General features: G+C 40.0%; 1 protein-coding gene across 1 annotated transcript in view; it reads right to left on the minus strand.

Annotated features, from left to right (window-relative positions):
- The window catches only part of SH3GL2 (SH3 domain containing GRB2 like 2, endophilin A1), an 88,322-nt gene extending 65,265 nt beyond the window's left edge, over window positions 1–23,057 (minus strand). The window contains exon 1 of the mRNA XM_041416530.1: window positions 22,898–23,057. Within this exon, the coding sequence (XP_041272464.1) occupies window positions 22,898–22,942 (45 nt within the window). The 5' untranslated portion in view covers window positions 22,943–23,057. The remainder of the gene's footprint in view (window positions 1–22,897) is intronic.
- Window positions 23,058–23,141: the final 84 nt, after the last annotated feature.

Genomic DNA, 23,141 nt, shown 5'->3' on the forward strand with positions numbered 1-23,141 from the left:
ATTTCCATATACAAGCTTCTTGTAGGAAACAAGATTTAAATAATAAATATTTAAACAATATCCAAACAGTATAATATCATTCCATACCTATTGTTCTCTTTCCATACCTATTATTTGCTTTCTTTTAAATAAGAGCAAAAGCCTTCTAAGCAGCCTTTGAATACTTTAAGGAAATACTGAAGTTGCCTTAAAAAACAGCGCTTTACAAAGAAAATAAGATATATGAACTGCAGAAGGAACACAAAGTTTATAAATGCCTACAACAATATCTGGTTTGAGTTCACATTTATTAAACAGATTTTTTAACTGTCAAAGGGCAGTGCTCATAAAGCCCAAAAAAAAAAAGCTTAAAAATCCTGTTAAGAGTTAAATTTCAATAATGATCTTTAAGTTCAGCTGTTCAAGAATGCAGGTTTTTATTACTGAATACTGTATCAGCTTTTGGTAACAAAGATGCTCTTACATATTCAAAAATGGGTCTCACCAAGGTACATGAAAGTTTAGGAACGCAAAACACTGATAACAAATATTTCATTGTATCACCTTTTGACTTTCTATCTATGTAGCATTATAGCAAAAAAAAAAAAAAAAAAAAAAAAAAAGGAGAAAAGGACTTATCCCAGATGCCCCGGCTTCTTAAGAGTTGTCCTTAGCATTTTATAAAGACTGTATTAAATGGATGAATTGTTTCTAAACAAATGGATAAATATGGGCCATGGCAATAATGCTACAGCATAAGCCCTGCACAGCCAGCCCAGGACCAACTGAGACTCCAGCCTGTGTTTGTGGAACATTACATAACCTAGAGATAAGCCATATACAGCTTATCATACCCTGTGACTAAATACAATCTTAACATCCCATCAGACAAATCAAGAGAATAAAAGTAGCTTGTACTGCTTTGTGAGCTGACAATATATCAATTCAGGAGGGTAGGGGACAAGGCTGCACGACAATGGCTCATAAACCAGAATTTCTCTGATCAGGAAACCTCCTGCATGCGATCTGCTGCCCATGCCTCCCGGGACACTGCATTATATAACCACTGTAATACTCTTAAATCAGCTGGAAAAGGCCAGGCATGGGGTGAAGTGTGCCTCCTGTGCCCCCCTTCTCCCTCAGTGCCCGTAACTGATAGCAACTGAAATTTGTGAAGCAGGGGCCTGAACCGATGCTGTGCTGAAGTCACCCTGCAGCTCCCAGCTGCCAGGCGATGCAGTGCCACTCCCCAGCGATCAGCCCCTGCTCCTGCTGCCTCACCTCACACCAAACACAGCCAAAACAGTGCTCGCAGCGCAAGACACAGGAAATAAATCTTAGACAGGCAAAGACGCTGAAAGCACCAAAGGTGCCATCTTAAAAACTTTCCTAACAACGTTAATGTGCTGCTCAACACTCTAAAAATTGACCAATTTCGGTCTTCAAGAAATGAGTTTAAAAGATTTCAGCATAGCTGCTGTAACTCCTAGCAGGAGAGAACATGTTAATTAGGCTATTGACCTAGCCTCAACAGCATATCTGTCTGGAGATGAGGATGCTGACAAACTCTTTACAGCAGAAATATGGTTTAAGAACAGCTCATCGGGAATTGAATGACTTGTGCCTCTTAGGAAAACAATGGCAATTTTTTTTTTCCTGTTGTCAGCATCCTGGCTTGAGCCAGCCACAAAGAGTACAACTTTTTTTGAAGGGATGAACAGAATTAATCACCTCTGATCCAATAACAACGGCTCCTTCCTCTCCTCTATCTCTGCATCATATAAACCGTCAATAAACTCAGACAGGGAGCCTACAGATCCAAGATTAACCTAAACCATCTTCCACCTTTAGTGACGGATGTTCCTCATTTAGTCACCCAACAGCCAGCCACAACAGTAATCGCCATTTAAGCAGGAGTCAGAGTCAAGGTTTCTGGCTGAGAGTGTAATAAGTCTTTCTGTTTAGAAGTATGTAAAATTAATTAACCGCTTAATACTGAAAAAGTGATGTTTTAAAATATAGTCTTGATTGTGGTGTTCATCCATTTATAGCCAGAAATACAAAGAGAGGCAAAGTATTGCAGAGAACTCCTTTTACTTTAGTGACACCTTGCTGAAACCAGTTTATCTGCAAATTCCCAAATGCTTCTGCTTCCAAGCAGGTCAAGGGATAGCAAGGATAAGGGCCTGTAGATGCTCTCTCTGTATCCTGAATATTCCATGTCTGAACATCAAAGTGTTATTAACTTTCTCTGCCTTTGCAAGAGTGTGAGGTTTGAATGGAAAATAATATTGAACAACTCACACTGACCATGTCACTGCTTCCCTGAGGGAGCCCCAATTCACACAGCTATTCAATGCAGTACCCACTCCTGTAGTCAGCTCCAGTCTGTTGCAACATTATTATGTCTAGATAGACTTCTCAAAAAGTCTGACTTTTCTTCTCTTAGCATATGATGTTTTCTGCTAATTGTACTTTTTCACTGCCTCCTCATTACTAATGTCAGGGGAGTTTAAAGGAAAGATGGAACAGAGAAATACAAGACAGCAGTTCCTTGAGCGTCCTTCTTTTAGTGGACATTTAAAATGTATCTGAAAGGAAAAGGAATGCAAAATAAATAGTGTTCTGCTGGAAGGAAGGCAAAAGTAGACTAAAGACAAACTTCTCCCCACAGAACTTTTCCTTAGGCTGAAATAAACAAAAGCAAGAGCTGAAAGTAAGTGAAGCTTCTTTGAATGAGAGGTCAGAAGGCAGCAATATGCTCTGGGACTCCAACACACAGCACATTCTATTCTCAAAACCACAGATTTGATGCGAGTGCCAGAACAGGCATCACTGTTCCAATGTCACTGATGTCTGCACAACCAAGCAGAAAGGAAAAAAAAGTGGAAGACTCAATTTTCAAATCAGCATTGTTCTGGGGAAGCTTAAAAGAAATGTGATCTTGAAATGTCCCACAGACAGGGATCATTACCATAAAGATGCAAGTTTCAGGTCAGTATTGGCTTTTCTGCTGAATATCTTTTGTGGTGATTTCTCCATTGCCAAAGCTCATTAAAACCTCATATGTTTACAGTCTTGTCCATAAAACCAACAAATCAATGTACTTTATTTTACTGTCTCTCTGAAAATTCCTGTGACAAATGTGGTAACCTTTTTTAGTGTTCCTCTGCCTTTGGACTGCAATAAATCAAAGCTCATTTAAATTTTACTTCACTGATAATTCCACTGCTTGGTACAGCAACTACCTAAATCTCAAGTATGCACACTGAGAATTAGGTATTTTGAATATGACTGAAATGTGAAATGGAATTTTCTATAAATAGTTCAATTACAAAGTCATTATTTTTTTTTATGCTGTTGAACATTCAAAATACCCTGCAAAGTATTTCCATTTATGTCTTAATTAGATATGCCATTCTACAAAACACAGTAATCCTGAATCTCCCATCCAGATCTACCTTCCTCAAATTTCCTATGAAGATTTTTCCCCTGCATAGTGGAGCCTTGAACAATCCCTTTGACATTGCTTGAGTCTGCAGAGTACTCAAAGGAAGTTTACAGTAACTTACCAAATTAAGTTGGATTGGGCCTGTTGCAAGTAAAACATGCAGTACAACAGTCACCATGGCTTAGCTGTGCTGTGGCATTTTGATAATGAGCATCACTCAAAGGCTGGTATATGTCAGAACTTTAGCCATCACCATGTCACAAAGGCACTCTCATCACACAAAACAAGACTGTTACTGAAAGACGAATTGTTATCAGTATAATTTGGACTGTACAGTCAAAATTACTTGTCTATTACCACACATTACTCATTTCTTAACTAATTCTTTAGTACCATTTCCTAAAGTTATTTGTATGAATGTAACATTAAGGGGACTATTGTGGTGTGTCAGAATATTGTGGTGTGTCAGAAGTTCCTATAAAAACTGCATCCCCATTTGGAAAGGCGTCAGCATTTTTCCTCCCTCAAAAGAACTCCAAAAAAAAAAAGAGCATTTTTTAATCCCAGCATTTGTCTTTAGAATGTTTGTGTTGCCCTTTTAGTCAGCTTAGAATGAAAACACAAATTTTAAAGAGGTTTTTTTTCTGTTCCTATGAAAAAGCCATTATGTATATGAAAGGGTTTACTCTTTTTTAGTAGAATTAAATCCCCAGTTCTCATATTTGTACAACTAGAGAGCTTCCCCATGAGGTGCTGAGAAGAAGGATAATAAATACTGTTATTTGGTTTAAAATGCGAATGAGGCTTCATTTACCAGCCTTGTCCACTAATCCTCACTGTTGTGCTCATCACTAACCCGGTTTGTCTCCTGACAAAGTGTTTTCCAGAGTGATACTCCATGAAGTCTTCTCCTTCTTTTCTCCCAACAGTGATTCTGCTGCCACTTATATCCAAGTGAGGAGGTCTCTCACTTCGACATCTGAAGAAAAACTGATGGCAGCAGCATGAAGATTCAGGCAAAGGTCCAGATGATATGGTCCTCTTTGCCAGTGTGGGAAGACAGACAGAATTTTTCAGCAGGTAAGCTTCTTTTCTCTTACAACACTACACCCCTACTTGCTCACAAGTAGGCTGTATCACTGGAGGTCATTCTTGCTTTCAGAGCCTTTCACGTACAAATTACCTCTTCTACTCTAAGAAACTGAAGTTGCTTAAGAAAGAAGAGCAGAAAATTGGTGAAACACTGGCTTACAAACTGCTTGAAACACAAACAGAAACTTCTGTTCCCCAATAAAATTCTTGTACGGACTTTATTCTACATCCTGTATATCTCATTGATAAATGTTGCAGTTTATCAACTGTTGAAAATGTTGTGATAATTTGTATTTCTTAGCAAAACTGCACCATTCCACAGATGGTGTTAAAACATTACTCCTGTATCATGTAATTAGTTACTAGCAAGAATCATCTCTACAAGACATATTAGCCAACGGCTCCACCAGAAAAAGAAACAGGAATAAGGAACTTAACAGTCAACCTGTGTTTCACACAGCCATAAAAAAACATACTTAATCTCTTGTACATATCTGTGCTTTAAATATACCACAAGATAAACGACGCTTTAACTATTGTTCAATTATCACTTAGTAGTGAAAGATGTCATAAACCTTTCCGTTTAACTTATATTTTCCATCAGAACCACAGACAGTTGTTCCTATTACAATCACAATAGCCAGCATCATTACTGGATACATTATTTCATGTCCTCACCAAATTTTGAAAGTATTTGGGTTTTGAATATTCTTTAACATGTCTGAAGTAGCTTAAGAACCACTTACTGGAGAATTCAAGTTCAAAGAAAATCAATGTGCAGAACCTGAGTTATAAAAATCATGTTATTTTCTTTCCCCAATTACATAAAACAGAAGTCCTATTTAAAAAAATTAGTATACTAAGAACTTGAAATATCGGCGTGTTTTCTGTAGTTGGAATTAATTAAGCTAGAGAAAGTGCCGATACTTAAATCTTTGATATGCCACAAGCTTCTACTTACTTCATTGTTGCATCTGTGTTCCTAGCCTTAAATCAAAATCTTAAACCTAAATGAAAAATCTGGAAGCGTAACAGAATGTTTCAGAAAGACTCCTGTTTTGTTAACTGCACAGTACCTGAAGAGCAGGCCCTGCATCCTCCAAGAACCTGAAGGTCTGTGTTGATGCCCATGACACAGACTGACACTACAGCTCTAAGCAGCCTCCTGCAGCCTGGTCTCATAACTCATTATTGCTTCAGGCTGTTTGGCCAGCATGTGTAAAACTATGTGACCACACTCTTATCCTTCCTTTTTCACACCCACCATTCAGGCAGATCTACACTGCATACTTGCCCTAACACAGACAAGTGTTGGCTGGGAACTGACTTGACTCTTGATCTCCAGACCTCTGCCCAAAGAAGCCATTCACACAGAAGCAGCAAAGCAATTTCTTCTTCTACAGTTCATTTTACTTGTAACAGCTTCATGATGGTTTTAATTCCAGCATGTTTTTAATACAGCAATCACAGTTATTTATCAGTGCTACATACTAATATTTCCATACTGGTACATTGACCCTTTGTTTGCTAGAGCCTCTCTTTCCCTCTGTAACTAAACAACACCCTACAGGCAGAGCATCTGCAGCTGTCTGTCTCTCAGTGCAGAAAAAAAATGCAATACTTTTGTTTTTATAAAACTACTTCATTGGGGTCAAGATATCACCCAGCACAGGTGAGTCACCTCTGTAGTGTTAGACATAGGAAAACAATTCACAGTGTAGAAATAGAAGAGGTGAGATTTAATGCAAACTTTATAAAAGACTCAAGAGAACTTTATTCAACAGTCTTAAGAACTGGCGAAAGAATTTCACTCTCTGTTGTGAATATAAATAGTTAAAACATGTTATATAATGGAGAGGATGTGGTGTACAACATTTAATGAAAACTTTAATATGCATGATTAATATACTGTCTCTCACAGTAGCCTGTTGGACAAAATGCCCAGCACACAGCTCAGAAAGTCTATAACATGCTGGGTGAGAAATTGACTGATGGGTAGTAAATCACGTCACATCAGGCTGGCAGACAGTCACCAGCGGGCTTCATGGGTCTCACTTTTAGGGCCAGTGATCTTTGATGTTTTTATTTTAAATTACCTGGACACAGAAATTGAAAATATGTTAAGTACTCGGCTGATGTTGCCAAAACAGGAAAAGCTGTGAACTTCCTCAGAGTGGAGAGGCCTTACAGAGAGATATGGATAAAACCAGAGAGGTGGGCAATCTTCAGCTGCATGAAATTGAACGAGTGCAAGCAGTGGATTGTCTGCCTGTGATGGGATAATCCAAGTTACATGTAAAACTGGGGGACAAGAGCCTGGAAAGCAGCCTCATGGAAAAACAAGAGGGAGTTTGGATTGATGGCAAGTTGAATATGAGCCAGCAGTGTTCTGCCAGCCAGGAAGGCAACTGGGGTGTTCTGGGGTCCATCAGGCACAGTACTGCCAGCTGGGCAAGAGAAATTATTGTCCCTCTTTGTGCTGGTGTAGCCTCACCTGAAGCTCTGTGTGCAGTTCTGGGAGCTCAGTTCAAGGAGCATGTCCAGAGGAAGGTGACCAAGGGGGTGAAAGATCTCCAGAGAAAGACTTACAAACAGCAGCTGATGTCACTTATTGGGAAGGTCATTATCCCAATGCCAACACTGGGGAAAAAAAGGCCATATATTACACTTAGTCTGTGGAGGAATTCACTTTGATTGTCTGTGATTTTTAGACTTTGAAATCCTGCAATTTTATGTACTGTTTTCATAAAAGCTTCAGAACTTGGAGGCAAACAATTTACCTGAAAATATCTACATCATGGAGTTTTAAACTAAACGTTGAGCTCCCACACTTCCTGAAAGGTTTGGAATCATGAACACACAAAGTTTCAAATCAAGAACAATGCAAACTCAGTCTGGTGTATATTTTTTTAAATCATGCATTTAATTCAGCCTCTAAGTATCATAATGGCCCACATCAAGATTTTTAAATGTTCACAGCTGATTATACCACATATGTAAAAATAGTACTGCTTGCCTCATTAAACTACCATGATTTTCTACTTGGATATAAACCATAAAATATTAATTATCACTTCAGAAGGCACTTTCATCCCTCAATTTGAATGCTTAAGCTTAAGATTGCTACAAAAAGCTTGATGATCCCTCTTCTACTAGTATCCACATCTTCCCTTTTGTTTATGTTTGCAGTACACATATATACAATGGATGCACCATTTTCAGGTATTCTGCTCGGGTCAGATGGTAACAACAGCTAGTCATTTTCTCTGACATACCACTTCATCGCCTGAAGAGGAACTTCAGATTACCAGGGGTAGGGTGTCCATAGCTAAATATCTCCTATGCTGTTAATAAATAATATGAAAATTACCTATCTCCTTTGTCCAAGTATTACATTCACATCCCTAATGGTTGATACATAATCATATAGAGATATGTGAATAGGGATGCTTCATAATAATTTCACTGCTAGTTCCACAAGGACAAGTAAAGCAGAAGAACATGAAATGAAAAATGCTTGCATGTCTACAGGGAGAATCTAATTGGATTCAAGAATTTCAAATTCATCTCCAAATGCAGAAAAACAAAGACTGACTCACAGGTCTTTCCACAGAGAATGAATACATGAAATTAGCAGGAAAAATTCAGGTTATATGGGCAGAAGAAATACTATAAACCCAAATACATTTGTACTGTAAAAAAGCAATTAAAAGTAATGTATTTATATGCCTCCTAAGAGCTTCACAGTGCCTGAGAGAGGGTAAGGACCAGAAGAGAGGAAGAGCAATTGCCACACACACATCACCCCAGAAGCAGACAAATACTAAGACATCTGAACACACACAGAGCTGGGTTAGTCTCAGGGGGACAGCTACTTTTCATGATGTCACTCAAGAAATCAAAATATCAAACTGTGCATACCATGTTAGTGTGTGTGTGTATATATATATATGTTCAGTCTGAAGGAAGTGTATGAAGAAAGTGCCTGCCACCATCTAGTTTGTCCTCATAGCAGCGAGGACACAGGTAGAGGGCAGGGTGTTTATGCATGATTCCCATGGGATACACCAATCTTTATAGTTACTTGCAGCATCAGCTATAGGAGTCTGAGGGTAAAGCAACCTCTGTGCTGTTATTTAGACAGACTATCTTGGACCTTGCTGCACGCAACTCTGTTGAACAATCCACCAAAAAAATACCATACAGATTATTCAGGTTGTGGTCTACTCCCTAGATAATTCTGTGTTACTGATTAGTTCATGTTGAAAGATGAAGATCACTTGTAACACCACTTAGTGATGTCATTAGGTCTTATGGGAAGAGAAGTTGTAACAGCCCTAGAAACACAAGTAAACAGAAGGAACAGAGCTCTCACAAAGGCTATTTGCATAAGTACAGATAAGCATTCTTTCCGCAGCATGACAGTAAAGTACACCAACGATGACATTTGCCTTAGGAAGATTTAAAGGGAAAAAAGCCAGACTATCCACTTTACATGACTGCTCTCTGTAACAGAAAGAGCTTTCTGAAAACTTCAAAAGTCCATTCAGCCTTGGAAGTTTTGCCATGCACATGCCCCTACCAAGCAAGAGTGCAGAGATCACAATGACTCCACAGAACCTGACAGATACATAATGACATGAGCAACACTATGATTAAACAGGGGGTACACTAACCATTTAAATATAGAATGGCTCTCACCCATATATACTAGCAAATAAATACCATAATGAGAAATAGTATTTATTACAATTTATCAGGCTTTTGTGTGAACTTCGGGAAGTGTAGCTGAACAGCCCAAATTAAAAAAGATGATGAATTATGATCAATTCATTATCAGTGCTGAAAATTTACTTTTCCAAATACACTCTCTTCATTGAAATCTTCAACTCTTCAAAGAAATTAAATAAAAGACCTTAAAAGTAACACAAATATACATCTTTCTCCTACCACGCACCAAAAAAAAAGTTGAGGTGCAAATAAAGAATTTGAAGGTGATCAAAATTCATGGCTCATGGCTCTGATGAAGTGCATTGCTTTACTGGAAGTATTTGGAAAGCCTCCAGAAGCCAGGAGGCTTACCATATTCTTGACTCTTCAGAGGGATGCAGAATCCAGGGTCCTCCCACACTCACCTAAAATATTTCAGTTTCTACAATGAGCTTCACCTGTTGAGTGTAGATTAAATTCATCACATCTTCCAGTCCCACTGATACCTGATCAACAGGAAAACCAAAGTTTTCATGTCAAGGAGAAATCACAGGGCTATCTTTGTCTGCAAAGTGAGGTTTTAAAACAATGTATTTCAAACCACTGACAATAGACAGGTATGGCAGTACATTAATCACTAGCACTGCACACTGGGTTAAATTAGCAAATCAGAACTACACAGCATGTATCTTCAGCAAGACCAGCATCAGTCAAGATCATATACCACTCTAGTCATTGGGTTCTGGCTGCATGAGAGCAATGGCTCAGATCAGAAAATACAAAGAAATACAAAGGAAAAAAAGCAGACTAAACAGACATTTGCCTTCAGGGCCACATTTACAATAGCTACCCTCTTTGGCATACCCAGAGATCATGAATTCACAGTTTCCTCATGAGTTTACATCTACTTTTCCACTGTCACAACTTTTGCACACTGGCAAGACAAAAGCGATGCAAAGCAGGGAGAGGAATTCTGAGCAAAGCTTGCACTGCCAGTGCATATCCCTTGGTTACAACAACTGTCTACTGCCTAGCTTATGTCTGGGTGCAGAAAGAAAGTGGTTAAGGATCCTTCACTTCTTAGTGAAGGCCAACTACGGCAGACATCATACTCACAATGGAGCACAGAAGCTGTTCCCCACCAGATCAAACCTGGAGATGTGAACAATCAGTGCTGCAGCAGGGTATTCAGTACCACAGATTTCCTGAAGATGACACTCCTAGATGGCAATCAGCAGCGCTACCAAGACCACCAGAGATCACAGGGAGTGTTTCAGGAGTTCCATCCTGGTCTCTTTAAAGTCCCATGTTTTCTGTGCCTCAGGAAATACAATCTAATTCTCTAAAATGAGATGAAGATAAAGAAACCGGCCCTGCCACTTCTGTTAATTATTACAGCCCTCTTGGTCCATAAATTCACATGATTTCTTTTCTGTGTAGATGAAGTTACTTTTCTTCTTGCATCTACCTATCCCCTTGCTTGCAAAGGAAGTTAGTAGTAGACAATCAATTTGCTAAATTTAAAACTCAAGTCAACCCATCAGCTGAACAGAGAGCTCTTCAAAGCTGTCTGAAAAAAACCCTAAATATTCACATGATATAGAAAAACCCGTCTGGAACTGGAATATTTCCTGCAATTTTCACAAGCTATTTGCACTGTGTGACTTTCCAATATAGACACTGCCTCAGAAGTTCAGGTCAGCTGCTACATCACTCTGCCTGAAAGAAAGCAAGCGGGAGGGGCACAATCACACACTGTCAAAGACCTGGAACACATTTTAAACTGGAACAGCTCTCAAAGGAGGTAAACTTTAAGAAGACAAAATGGCTCAGAGGAATTACTGATGGTTCTGTGCAGTGCCTGTCATTTGTCTGCTGTAATGTGTTGTTTCCCCCCTCAAAACTCTTAAGTCTTATAACCATAAGACTAAGTTTTGCTCTTGCATTACTAATTTTAAAACACCTGGATTCTGTAACGTCTCCTTAATGTTTGGGATTATATTCTGCTAAACCACTGTTATTAATAACAATAATTTTAAAAATCTTGGTTAAAAATTATTTCTGAATGCTTAAGATAAATGAGCAAAGCCACCCAGATCAGCAGAACTTAGTCTGCAGAATGTTTTCTTGCTGCTGAGTAAAGGCATATACCACATGCATTAGTGAATGTCTCATACTAAGAACAAGGTCACCTCCTTTGTACATTTGTATAAAGTCTCCTTTGGAAACAAAATACTGGGAAAATACTGGGAAAATTCTTGCATTATAAATCTTTATAATGCATTGCTTGCTTGCAAAACTTGTGATAATACATAAACGCTTTCTGCTTTCCTTAACTGATTTATATACCTTTTAAAATATTACATTAAAGAATTAAGAGCTACACTACATTGTTTTATAATTTAGAGCAACAGTTAATGCCAGGACTCTTGCTGTTTAAAAACAAATAAAGTATCAAAACAAAACCCAACCTTTCCAGCCTGCTAACCAAATACATTATTTCAGTAGAGCCAAGGACTCACAGTAATAGAAACAATAAATTAATTGCTTAAGTCTCAGCCCCTTGATCACCCTGACCTGCTGCAGAGGAAACTAGGCCCACAAACCCTACCAGAAATTCCTCAGATAGCGAAGGATTGCACAGAAAAAGAGCAAAAAGTCACTTTTTATGTCCTCCTGGTCACTTTGCAGCAGAGATGTGAGAAAAGGGATGGTTGCAGAAGAGGGCACTGCAGAGCTTTTCTTGTTGGCAAAGGCGGGTTGTGGCAGGAAACCAAGTACCTGTAAACATACTTTAATTTATCTTTTCCCCCTGCCACTTCCACTCTTCCCTGGAATTTTCTGTCAGACTTAGGTTCCTCTGTGATATGATAGGACAGAATTCCTACACCTTTCTCTCAAGTCTTCCCTGTAGCTTAGCACAGGCACCAGAAATTACTACTACTTTCTTCTTCAATGTATAGGAAGTAACCTCAAAGGCAAGACCAAAAGCAAAAACAGGGCAACAGCATTTTAAAGCAGTCTCATCTCTCACCTGGGAATACTAAGGAGCAAGCTGGCATTATCACATCCATGCTTATTAATTATTCTAAACCCTCAATATTTAACATCTTAAACCTATAACGACAAACCCATTCCCTTCCAAGGGACATACCAGGCATCTGATGACTTCTGATAGTGATACAGCCATGGTGTGCTGTGGCATCATGACTACATTCATGACATTGTAATAGAGAATAGAGGGAAAAAAATTCACATTCTCTTCTAAGTCCTCAGTGTAGTGCTAATAAAATTGCTAAAACACAGAATACAAAGACAACACCTGATCCCACTCTCCCCACTTACTGTAGCTCTCTGCTAACTGTTCCATCACATGCTTCAAAGGCCTTCTAAGAGCCCTAAATTTCTATCCCTGAGCCTTCTGGCTCAGCCATCCACAAGGCTGTCACTTATATTCCTGATCTGGTCTTTATTCTTTAACAAACAGCTCATTTGATACCCATAGCTTCTCCCTCAGCTGCTTAATTTACCTTCTCAACTTTAATTTTACCGCAAGAAAATTAATACAGCATTTAAAGGAAGTGCAATTTACTGTAACAATACTTTCCAAAGGTTTTAAAGAAATATCAGGAGGAAATCAGGGGGAAAAAAAAGTCTACAGCAGTCAATCTGTTTGTAGATCAAGAAGTTCCCCTGAGCACACATGCAGTTAATCTGCAAACAGAAATGAGAAAAATATGGAACTAAAATAGGCTGTTTTATTGCAGCTTCATTAAACTTTCAAATCTCTCTTGCTCCAATGTGCTGTGGAAGAAAAGAAAGAGAGAGTCTTTTACAAGGAGCAGGATATAACAGCACCATGTCTGCATGTCTCTAGAGAAGCTTTCAAATCTGCTCAGGAAGACTGCCTGCATTTTAAAAAAAGTTGATAGAAATCTCATATAGCTGTTTTTAATACATAATTTGAGAAGTGGTCTTGTTCTTAAGATAAGAGGGGTAAATCAGCAATTATCCTATCAGCCCAAAAGAAAAAAGTGTAAGGTCAGCCCTTGGGCATGACATAAATTTTCTCTTATAGTCTGGCAGATATTTTCAAATAGAAGTCCATCCACACTTCAACTTGTTTCTATCTCAGGAACTTATTTTTATTATTAGAATACATTCTGTAGTGGAACCAGCAAACCCCAGTCAGAAGCTCATCCCAAGCATGCTCGTCTCCTTTCTTGGCTCATACATTCAGGCTGTGCATCAAGAAACAAGACAGCCAAGCCCCAGCTCCTGCCCTCGAGACTCTCGAGACCTCAAGGGCCACAAACTGCCCACATGTCCACAGACTTATGTTCTTCTGACAAACGAGATCATATTTGGTTTAGTTACTTAAGACATGCACTGAACAGCACAGAGCAGAAGGATAGCTCCCTTTCTGCAGACACACTGAAACTCATCTCAAAAGTCTGCAGCAATGCTTTCTCATGTTAAAGTACAAGGGTCTGCCCCCTCCTTATGGTTATGGAGAAGAAGGACACACTGGGACAATCTTGCCTTTCATCCCAAAAAGCTATACATCTGCATAGCCAGTACGTGTTACCGCATTCTGCCTTTGCAGCCCGGCTGGGTACTTTGAGTCACTGAGAGCACCTCGGGCCCCAGCCCAGCACGGCACTGCAGGCAGCGCCAGGAACACACTAGCCCAGAGCTCAGCTTCTGCCTGGGAGGGTTTTGAGCTTCACCGGACCGCTTGAATGAGTCACCGATTTGATGCAGGGACTTGGCTGATCAAAACCTAGCAGAACCTTTGGCAGCCAGCGCGGGGGAAACTTTCCACACACAAAATAGGCTCTGTCAGTCTACTCAGAACAGCAAACTCTCCCTAGGAAAAGAAAAAAGCACTAAGTCATGGAAAGCTTCTTTTTCAGTGGCTGACCAGCAGGTCTTGTTAGAAGACTATCCTGAAATCAGACCAGCATAGGAGTATTATTGCCTTTTCCTTATTCTTTCTCCCTGTGAGACAGGAAATCTGCAACAGCTGGGGTTGTCATCTTAGAAACAATGTTGGCTTTCTCCCTTGTTAATCACATTAGATTCCACCTATACTGACGGACACCATTAAATTCATGCTGACCTCATCAACCCATTGGTGATACTTAAAATATATGTGTTTTGGGAACAGTTGTCTTTGCTCCTGGGCTGGAACAAGACACATTATCACTGTGTCCAGATCAGGAACTGGCAGGCTAATGAAGCAGGAAACACCAAGTGCTAGCTTCCTTCACGAATGTCTGCCATTCCTTCTCCCTCTAGCCAGTCACCCACCCATACACACCAGAGCAGACAGTTTACCTCTGCTCAGTATTCAAGGTTCCCTGTTGTGGACCTCTCCAGTCTTTCATCCTCACTCATCTTCCTTTCTAGTATTTTACTCCTGCCCAAGTCTACTGTTGAATAAAAAACCAGGATACTTTCCAGAAGCTGTAGAACTTTTGTTATTCTATTTCAAGTGTTACAGATTCTTGGCCATAAAAGTGCAGCCTTCCAAAAACATGCCAGTTCAGGCCTTTTAAAAGTTACAGGTCCAAAATCACCCTGACTTACAGATTTTGAATGACAATATTATGAAACAAAACAAAATTTTTTAATCTTTTGATATTTTATGCATTTTGATGTTTTATATATTTTTGGCTCTTATTCTCTCTAGCAAGAAAATCCCATTCCTACCATGCAAAGCTTAACTTTGGTTCCTATATGCCTTTTTTTGCAGCAGGTTACATAGGTGAAACAAAACAGAAAGATTCTAATAGAGGAAAAAATACTTTTCTGCATTGAAAAGCTAAAGATTTATATGATTTACCGAAGCTTTTACAATTCACCTAAGGTAATTACACCTTCCCATGCTTCAAAAATTCATATTTTACCTATTTATAGTTGTGGCAATCTAGAAGAAAGGTATATTGTGTTTCCTACTTGCACAGTCATATCCACTTCTGACAGTGGTGAATTTGCTGAAATATTTGGCAATATTTTTCAGCAATTTTGTGAGAAAGGAAGATTCCCTGCCAGAATACTATGTGCATATTTAAAACCCAAATCTAGACTGCAAATAATAACACAAGATCCAACCACTCCTCCTGAAAGACAAACTTCCATTTTTTAATACTAGGGAAAGGCTCCTTGGATGATGGAGTCTAGCCAGTAAATATGGACTCGTGGTTATTCTGCACATCAAGGAACATTTTCACATTCAAACATTTTGATTCCTAAAAATGTTTGCATTTGGTTGGAACATTCTTCATGCCTCAGGTCTGTTTTAAAAGTTCTTAATTCCTTTCATGACACTAGAAAATAAAACCAAATTCCATCCATTCCTGACCAGTGCAAGAAATGGGATGAAGCAACCAACAGTTTTAGCTAACTGTGTTTGGATGACAAAAATAACATTTCCAGAGGGAAAAAAATAATATGGTGAATTAGTAGAGAAAAATACACTAGCTGGTCACCTTTAATGCCTTAGCCAGTTCTGTGCAGTGGAAGGATACGTCTTAGTCTGATGCCCTCAACTCCCTTTTCAAAAAAAATAACCAGTTAAGTTGAAAAGCTGTTCTTCTACATGCAAAAAGAAACCCATCCATTGCAGAGTTATACTTGTAAAATTGCAGCATTTCCAATTCAGCCCTTAGATTATGACACCATAACTTTCCAAGGCAGACAAGCTCTAAGTGACTCATCTGGAATGGCAAACACCATTTATTTTTGACATTTATACCTTATGAATTATTAATTGGTTTTCTGCATCTAGATTGATTTTGCATGAAAAGGAATTTCTGGCACAGACCTTAAAGCTGAAAAGTGTACAGATTGGAAAAGAACTCAGCAATAATATCTGTCTAAGTGTTGCTTAAAAGAGCAAATCGTGTTAGTCTACTGAAAGTCATAAAAGACTAAGTGAACATTTGCAGGAAAAATTTCTTTCTAGAGGAAAAATACCCCCAGTTTTTATTTCTAATGAAACTTGTTCTCCTTCCACCCTGTTTACCTGTAGTTGCACTCTTTTCCAAAGACACAGAACAAAAGTGATATCTAGTGCTTAATGGCACTTTAAATTGAAAGACAAACAGCATCTCTGGTGTTTCTGTACAACAGCCACTGAATTTCATAACCCAAAGGTGAAAAACAAGTTCAGTATCAAAATGTTCAGATAAACTCTTTTCACATGTAAAAACCTTTTGCAGTCAAAAGAAACTGGAAATTAGGCAATGAAAAAGACTAACAATTGATGTATAAATAACACAAGTTATTAAAAACATCAAACTGAAATCCACAAAAAATATGATGGAGGCAGAGGGGAATATAAACATTTTACCAGTGTGAAGTGTTCTGCTGCCATAGAATTGTGAAGGAAAAGGCAGGGAAAGCCAGTATTTTTTCTATATTTTAGAATTTCTGCTTACAAAGGATTCAGCATAGCAACCCCTTTTGACAGTGATAACAAATCCAAGGAACACAAGACCAAAACACAGCCTGATGAAAATCACATAAATGCTGACAAGGATCCCAGCTAGTGGCACCTATCTACTCTGAAATAGATATGCATTCAGTTCTCCAGCCCTCCTCCAGTAAGAAGTGCAATAGCTAAATGAGTGGTTGAATTTCTTGTTCTTTCAGAAGGTCCTCTGGCATCACACCAAGCCACAAGGTTATACTGCTGCTGCCTCAGCAGCACCTTTGCTGGGATCAAATAACACTCCCTTTCTGTGGAGAAATGATGACAGGCAAAGAAGGTGAGCGTAAACTCCTGCACTCAGTGTGAACCGTATGATGCTGTAACAACTACGTCAGTCCAATTTCAGTCTACAGAATAAAAAAAAAAATTGAAATATGTTTATTTATAAAGATATGTCCTCCGTCACAGACACAAGAACATCATCACTATTACATCAAGTGCAACTACATACCCACAAATCATTCTGTACAGGTCCATCACAGTGATTTCCATCTACAGACAAACTGAAAATATGCTGAACTTCAAACAACCACCTCTAATTTTCAATTTTCTACCATGCAGGTCTGTAGAGCTTCCATAAAGGGAAATGTTATGAAAAATGTAAGCACAGTAAATAGCAATTTCTCTCTTTTTTGACCACTTTGGGAGGAAAAAAATAATTCATTTTAACTCCTAGCACTTCTATGACAAATTGGATGGATTCCTGTGATGTGCTATAACCTCAGATTATAAAAACACTACTATTTTGTCTCCAAGATTAAGTGCAGGATTAGATAAGCATTGAAAGCAAGGTAATTGTGCTGTGGCAAACATCATTGCAATAATACCACACTGTAGCTCAGTTTTCTTTCATCTGATTATCTACATATCCTTAAGAAAGGATAAGCACCACCATAGTCCATCAGGGGCCACTGCCTGAGAAAAGAATCAGAGTCACAGAAGTTTCTGGAAAACAGCAGAAGGAAGACATTTTAGTTCTAAGATAAGAGGTTTGGAGGATGTTTTGGCTGTCCCTGAACATACTACAGACTTTCACTGGTAAGAGGACCATGAGTCTGCTTCATCAGGGCACTTCCCACTAAATGCTGTCCGTACAGTTTCTCTTCACATGTACTCACAGAGTGGCTGCAGCTCTGTGGGGCCCACAAAGCAGATTTTCAACTCCATCCCTCCTTTTTAGCTTTTAAAAGCCAAAGACTTCAGTGGTATACTACTAGGTCATGAGAGTCAATGTTCAAGCTCCTCAAGCCTCCATTCCTTCAAGAAATACATCAGACCAACTCAGCACCTCCCTTCCACTTGCAATTAGGAGCTACATAAAAGCACAGAATTTTCTGCACAGTAACCTCTACAAAATCTTCTTCAATTAAAATTGGTTATGCTGCTCCAGCACTTTTATGCAGCATGCTATCAGTATGCTAGTCATGAGGACACATTTAAAACTCAAAGACAGTTTTGCATGAGTGACCAAGAGTATCCAGTTCTTCCTTGCTATGTAATAATTCCAGTTAAGATGGAAGTCAAGATATGAAACAAAAATCTGGTGCATGCTGTGTTTTGAACACAGTATCCATGAGTATTCACATCACTGGGAGAAACTTAGAGATGGGTGTCATTTAGTGCACAAACTTTTATATACATATATAAAAATGGAAAGTGTATCTGTAAGCTGGAAAGTTACTACAGTGATAGATGTTTGAGAAATCCTAAAAAAAAAAAAAAAAAAAAAAAAAAAAAGCCATGATCTTTTTAGTACAAAAAGCAGCAGTTCCTCCAATTAGATTTAGAAACAGGGTTTAAAACTGGTGCAGACTGTTTAAGCCATCAACAACTCAAAAGGGTTACACAGTATCCAACTAAAGAGCAATTTAGATTAAAGTCAATTTTTCACCCTTTCAATTATGTAATATCAATAAAAGGACGCATGGGAATGATGCCAAATGTGAATAATGTATCTGGCAATCAGCTAGAGTGCACACACAGAAGGAATTTCCCTACCTGCTGTGGAAATAATCCCCTCTGCATCTAAGTATTGTTTTCTAAAAACAGTCTTTATTTCCTGATCAAAATTTTGCTCTCTTTCCTTGATCTCAAAAGGTAGTGCTCGACACTGAGAGAAACCAACAGACTGCCAGTGGTGCATGCCTCTCAGGCAGAGGTTTCTAGCAGCCTGTTTGGGCTCTATCCTCAGAGCTACACCACACAGCAACTTACTCTCCTCCCGCCTTCCTCAGACTGCTCACAAGTTTCCACACCCCATGAGAAGGAAGATCATTAAGTTCCACAAAAGCAACACACAGCACAGCATTTGCATTAAGAAAAATAGAACACTGCCCAGCTTTCTGGACCAACTCCCTCAAGTACCTTTACATGTGAGGAAACATGAAAGGAGAAAAGCAGACCCACTTTGAGTCCAGCTTCAACCACAGTCTGCTGGAAAAGACAGGTGATGTCCTATCACTGGAAAAGCAAACACAGCTCCCATACAACACTGAAGACAAACAGGAACATGTTATGAATATACAGTGTGCTAGAGATTAAGGAAAATATTGATATCAACAGAGAACAGTAAAAACTGGTTAGCTGCAGTTTGTTTAGTAAGTGGACTGTGTCATACATTACAGAGAAAAACATTTTACATACTTCTGACTAAGGAATTAAAAAAGCATTCTGGCAGATGAATCCCAATATTCTCTTTTTCACATGGGAACCTGTGTGGACAAGCTCTGAATTAGCACAGAATCCCTAGGAAGACCACAGAATTTTTTGGACAACAGCATAGCTAGGCAGCAGTGCTCATTTGCTTGTTATTAACCAGCAGAGTCATTCTCTTACTGTGCCATTCACAGGTTACCTTGTTAAAGACAGTAGCATAGTACTTTCTACCTAAAGTAACGGCATCTAACAAGCTACTGACAATCACGAGTGGAGTGGAAGTAATTTCTTCAGATGTTCTTCAGATGTTTCTTTCAAACATTTTTCTCTACAGAGCTGTATAAACTGGTTAATTTGGTCTTGGTGTTGAGACAAACTTAATAATGAAAGCAGAATACATTGGTAGAAAATAAAACATACTACAGGCTTTTGGTTCAAATCACCACATTCATACAGCTATTTAAATGTCAGCCACATTTATTCAGTTGTTTCAAATGGAACATCAAGTGTAGCCACTCCCAGAAATTTCGTTAATCTCTTTCCCTATGAAATTATTACTTTCTGAAAGCTTACTTTTGACTATGCCTCACAAGAGCCATATTATGCAATGAATGCAGTCATGTGGAAACAATGCTCACGCTATTTTAAAGCAACTCTGTTTAAATGCCCCAGTCAGTCAAATCTGTATCACCCAAAGTGATTGTGGTAGTTTTATTACTGTACATAAACCTGGAGGAAGCAATATTCTGCTGGTCACACTGGCATAACACTACTGGGAAAGGAGTCTGCATGTCTAAAGAAAAAGGGACCATTTGGTGGCACAGCAGTTTGCTGCCCATTTCTGGAAAAACACACTTTAGATCTTCCTAGCTTCAGGATGTACGATAGATCTGCAGCAGCATGTTAACATTCAAATGGGGTTATTTCTCCTTCTTAGGTACTCTGTGGATATTAGAAGTAAATTAACAACCTAAGCTGCTCCACACTGGTCAGTTGAACATCTGTATTAATGCAATCCTGTATTAATGTCAGGACTTCCAGACTCATCCTGCTTTTACAAACTCAGGAAGATTTCTCTAAACTTTATTTATCTGCTGCACAGAGGTAAACCCATTAGTTTTTCTGAAAGGCAAAAGGGTGAACACTCGACTCATTCCAGAAGGTGCAAAGTATCCTCCTGCTCTTCAATGTCTCATTGCTGTTGCAGTTAGTCCATGAAAGTTGACAGGCATTAAGTTCTTCAGCACAGCTGCTAAACTGGCAGTACTTCATGCAGGTTAGCTTGACATTTCACAAGTCAGAAAACAATAAATGAAATTAAATAAAATGTTTACATTGTATAAAACAATCCAGATGTGCTCTTGATATGACTTAGGACTCTATTAAAACAGCACCATATAAATAAACATGAATAAGAACCAAATCAATAATTTAGAATTTTTAAAAGCTTCCTGTTTTTCTGGTCTATCTGGAAAGCTCCATTCATGCCAGCAATGTCAATCTGTATTTCACCTGGTGTTTAACCGCTAGTCAAAAGGTTTATTCCTGGAGCAAGGTCAGCACAACTATGTTACGGATTTCTCACTCATAATGCACACAAGCCAATAAGCAGATCACTCTTCAACATACTTGTGAGTCATTCTCATACATACATAAATGTGTCTTCATGGCCTGCGTGAAAACAAACTGTAAAAGTCAAGGCTGGGGCCAAAAAACCCTGGGTTATCAGATGTCAGGCTGCTAAATCTGGCATCAGAGACTTAAATATTTTTGTTCCAGACAGCTAAAACTCTTCCTTCCTTCTAAATGACAGTAGTGCAGACAATTAGTGTGAGTGTCATCTGAAGGACAAAACAGCATGCACAGACCTTTCGCACCATGCTCCCTCAATAAAAGACGTTTACCTCTGCTGTTGCAGATGCATTCTCATTAGCTTACAAAAATGGAGAACTGAGATTTCTAGTACTAAAAAGTGAACCTCATCTTGCCTGCTTCTTAAAGCATGGACAGCACATACACTGAAATTCTTATTTTCAGTACCAGAACTCATTGCTGTAATGATGATTCCTAGGCTGCTCATAGCACCACAGGCAGCAGGGGAAGAAACAACAAAGTAAGCAGCAGCAGATGGACACTGCTGGATAGGCTCAGGCACCCTTACCTGCTCCTTATGCCATCTGTTTTGAGTACAAAAGCTTATGCTTTCTCTTGCAAAGCTTATTTTACCCATGATGCAGCACAATGAGGCATGAAAGGTGAGACACAGTGTTATTCAATGCTTTTGCACACCCATGCAGGATTTGGTGTAAAACCATTGCATTCAGAGTTATAATGTGTAGTGGTGTAACTACAAGGTATGGAAAATCAGAATGTGGACAAATATTTGGATTAAGGATAATTTTTAAAGGGACTATTTCCCCACAGTGCTCAAGAGATGAGATGCATGAGAAGGGGAAATACATGGGTGTTGAAAGTCAAACAGCTGAATGTATCTTGTGTGCCTGGATCTACAGATTGCTTGCTGTGACCAAGACCAGTAGCTGAAGATGCCTGCAATGGCAAGCAATAGGAAATAAATGGAGTTTTTGTATTTAGTCACAAACAAAACAAAATTTAAAACAAACAAACGAAACAACACAAAAACAGACAATAACAAACAAAAGACCCTAAAAACACCAACCCCCCCCCGCCCAAAAAAAAAAAAAAAAAAAAAAACCCAAAACACAAAAAATCCCCACCCACACTGCACGGGTCTTGGTGTCAGCTCTCTAGATCTAAATCAATTCCTCTGACTTCTATGAAACCATTTTAGATTTAGCTCTAAAGCAGACTAAGTCAGAAATTGTAGCCTTGCAGACTGTAAAACACAGATTTTGTATCATGAAACAACTCAGCTACTGGTGAAACACTCACCCTGACCTTCCTGCAATATCACACCATGCCTAAAGCAACAGAACCACATCATTACTCGGATTTCAGCTGTGGTCTAGACCCACGAAACAAAAAGGTCATGTTTACTGCTGGTTTCCCAAAGTCAGGCTAAAACAAACAACGCCTATGGAAACACGGCGCACAGACCTCGGCAGGGAAGGTCCGAGCCCGCGGCGGGCATTTGCTGCAGCAGCTGCCCCGCGGCTCCCAGCGCGGAGGTCAGGGCAGCCCAGGAGCGACTCCCGCAGCCCGGGAGCCCCTGCCCGCTGCCGCAACGCGGCCGGAGCGAGTGCGGGGAGGCGCGGCGGCCCGGCAAGCCCCGGCCCTCCGCATTTGGACACCCCTGCAGACACACCACCCTCCGTGCACATTCGCGTACATCCATGCGCGCACCGCGCACACCCGGCCACACACGCGGCCCCTCTCACGCTCACTCATCACGCACGACCGGGCAGAGCATCCGCGCAAACCCCCTCTCACCCTGCACTCACTCGATCGGAGACCCGCGCACACCCCTGCATGCCCACGCACACGCCGGCCGCAGCCGAGCGCGCTCCACGCGCGGGGAGAGGGCTCGGTACCTGCGTGGCTTTGTGGAACTGCTTCTTCAGCCCGGCCACTGACATGGCGAGGGCAGCGCGCAGCAGCGAGCGGAGCGGAGCGGAGCGGAGCGGAGCGGAGCGGAGCGGAGCCGAGCCGAGCCGAGCCGAGCCGAGCCGAGCCGAGCCGCGCACAGCGCGCTCTGCCTGCCTGCCCGCACCGCACCCGCGCCCGGCGGAGGCTGTCAGACGGCGGTGCGGGAGCGCCGTGACGTCAGGGCGGGAC

This window comes from Onychostruthus taczanowskii, unplaced genomic scaffold, assembly GCF_017590055.1.
Source record: "Onychostruthus taczanowskii isolate IOZ18803 unplaced genomic scaffold, ASM1759005v1 scaffold52, whole genome shotgun sequence".
Lineage (NCBI taxonomy): Eukaryota > Metazoa > Chordata > Aves > Passeriformes > Passeridae > Onychostruthus > Onychostruthus taczanowskii.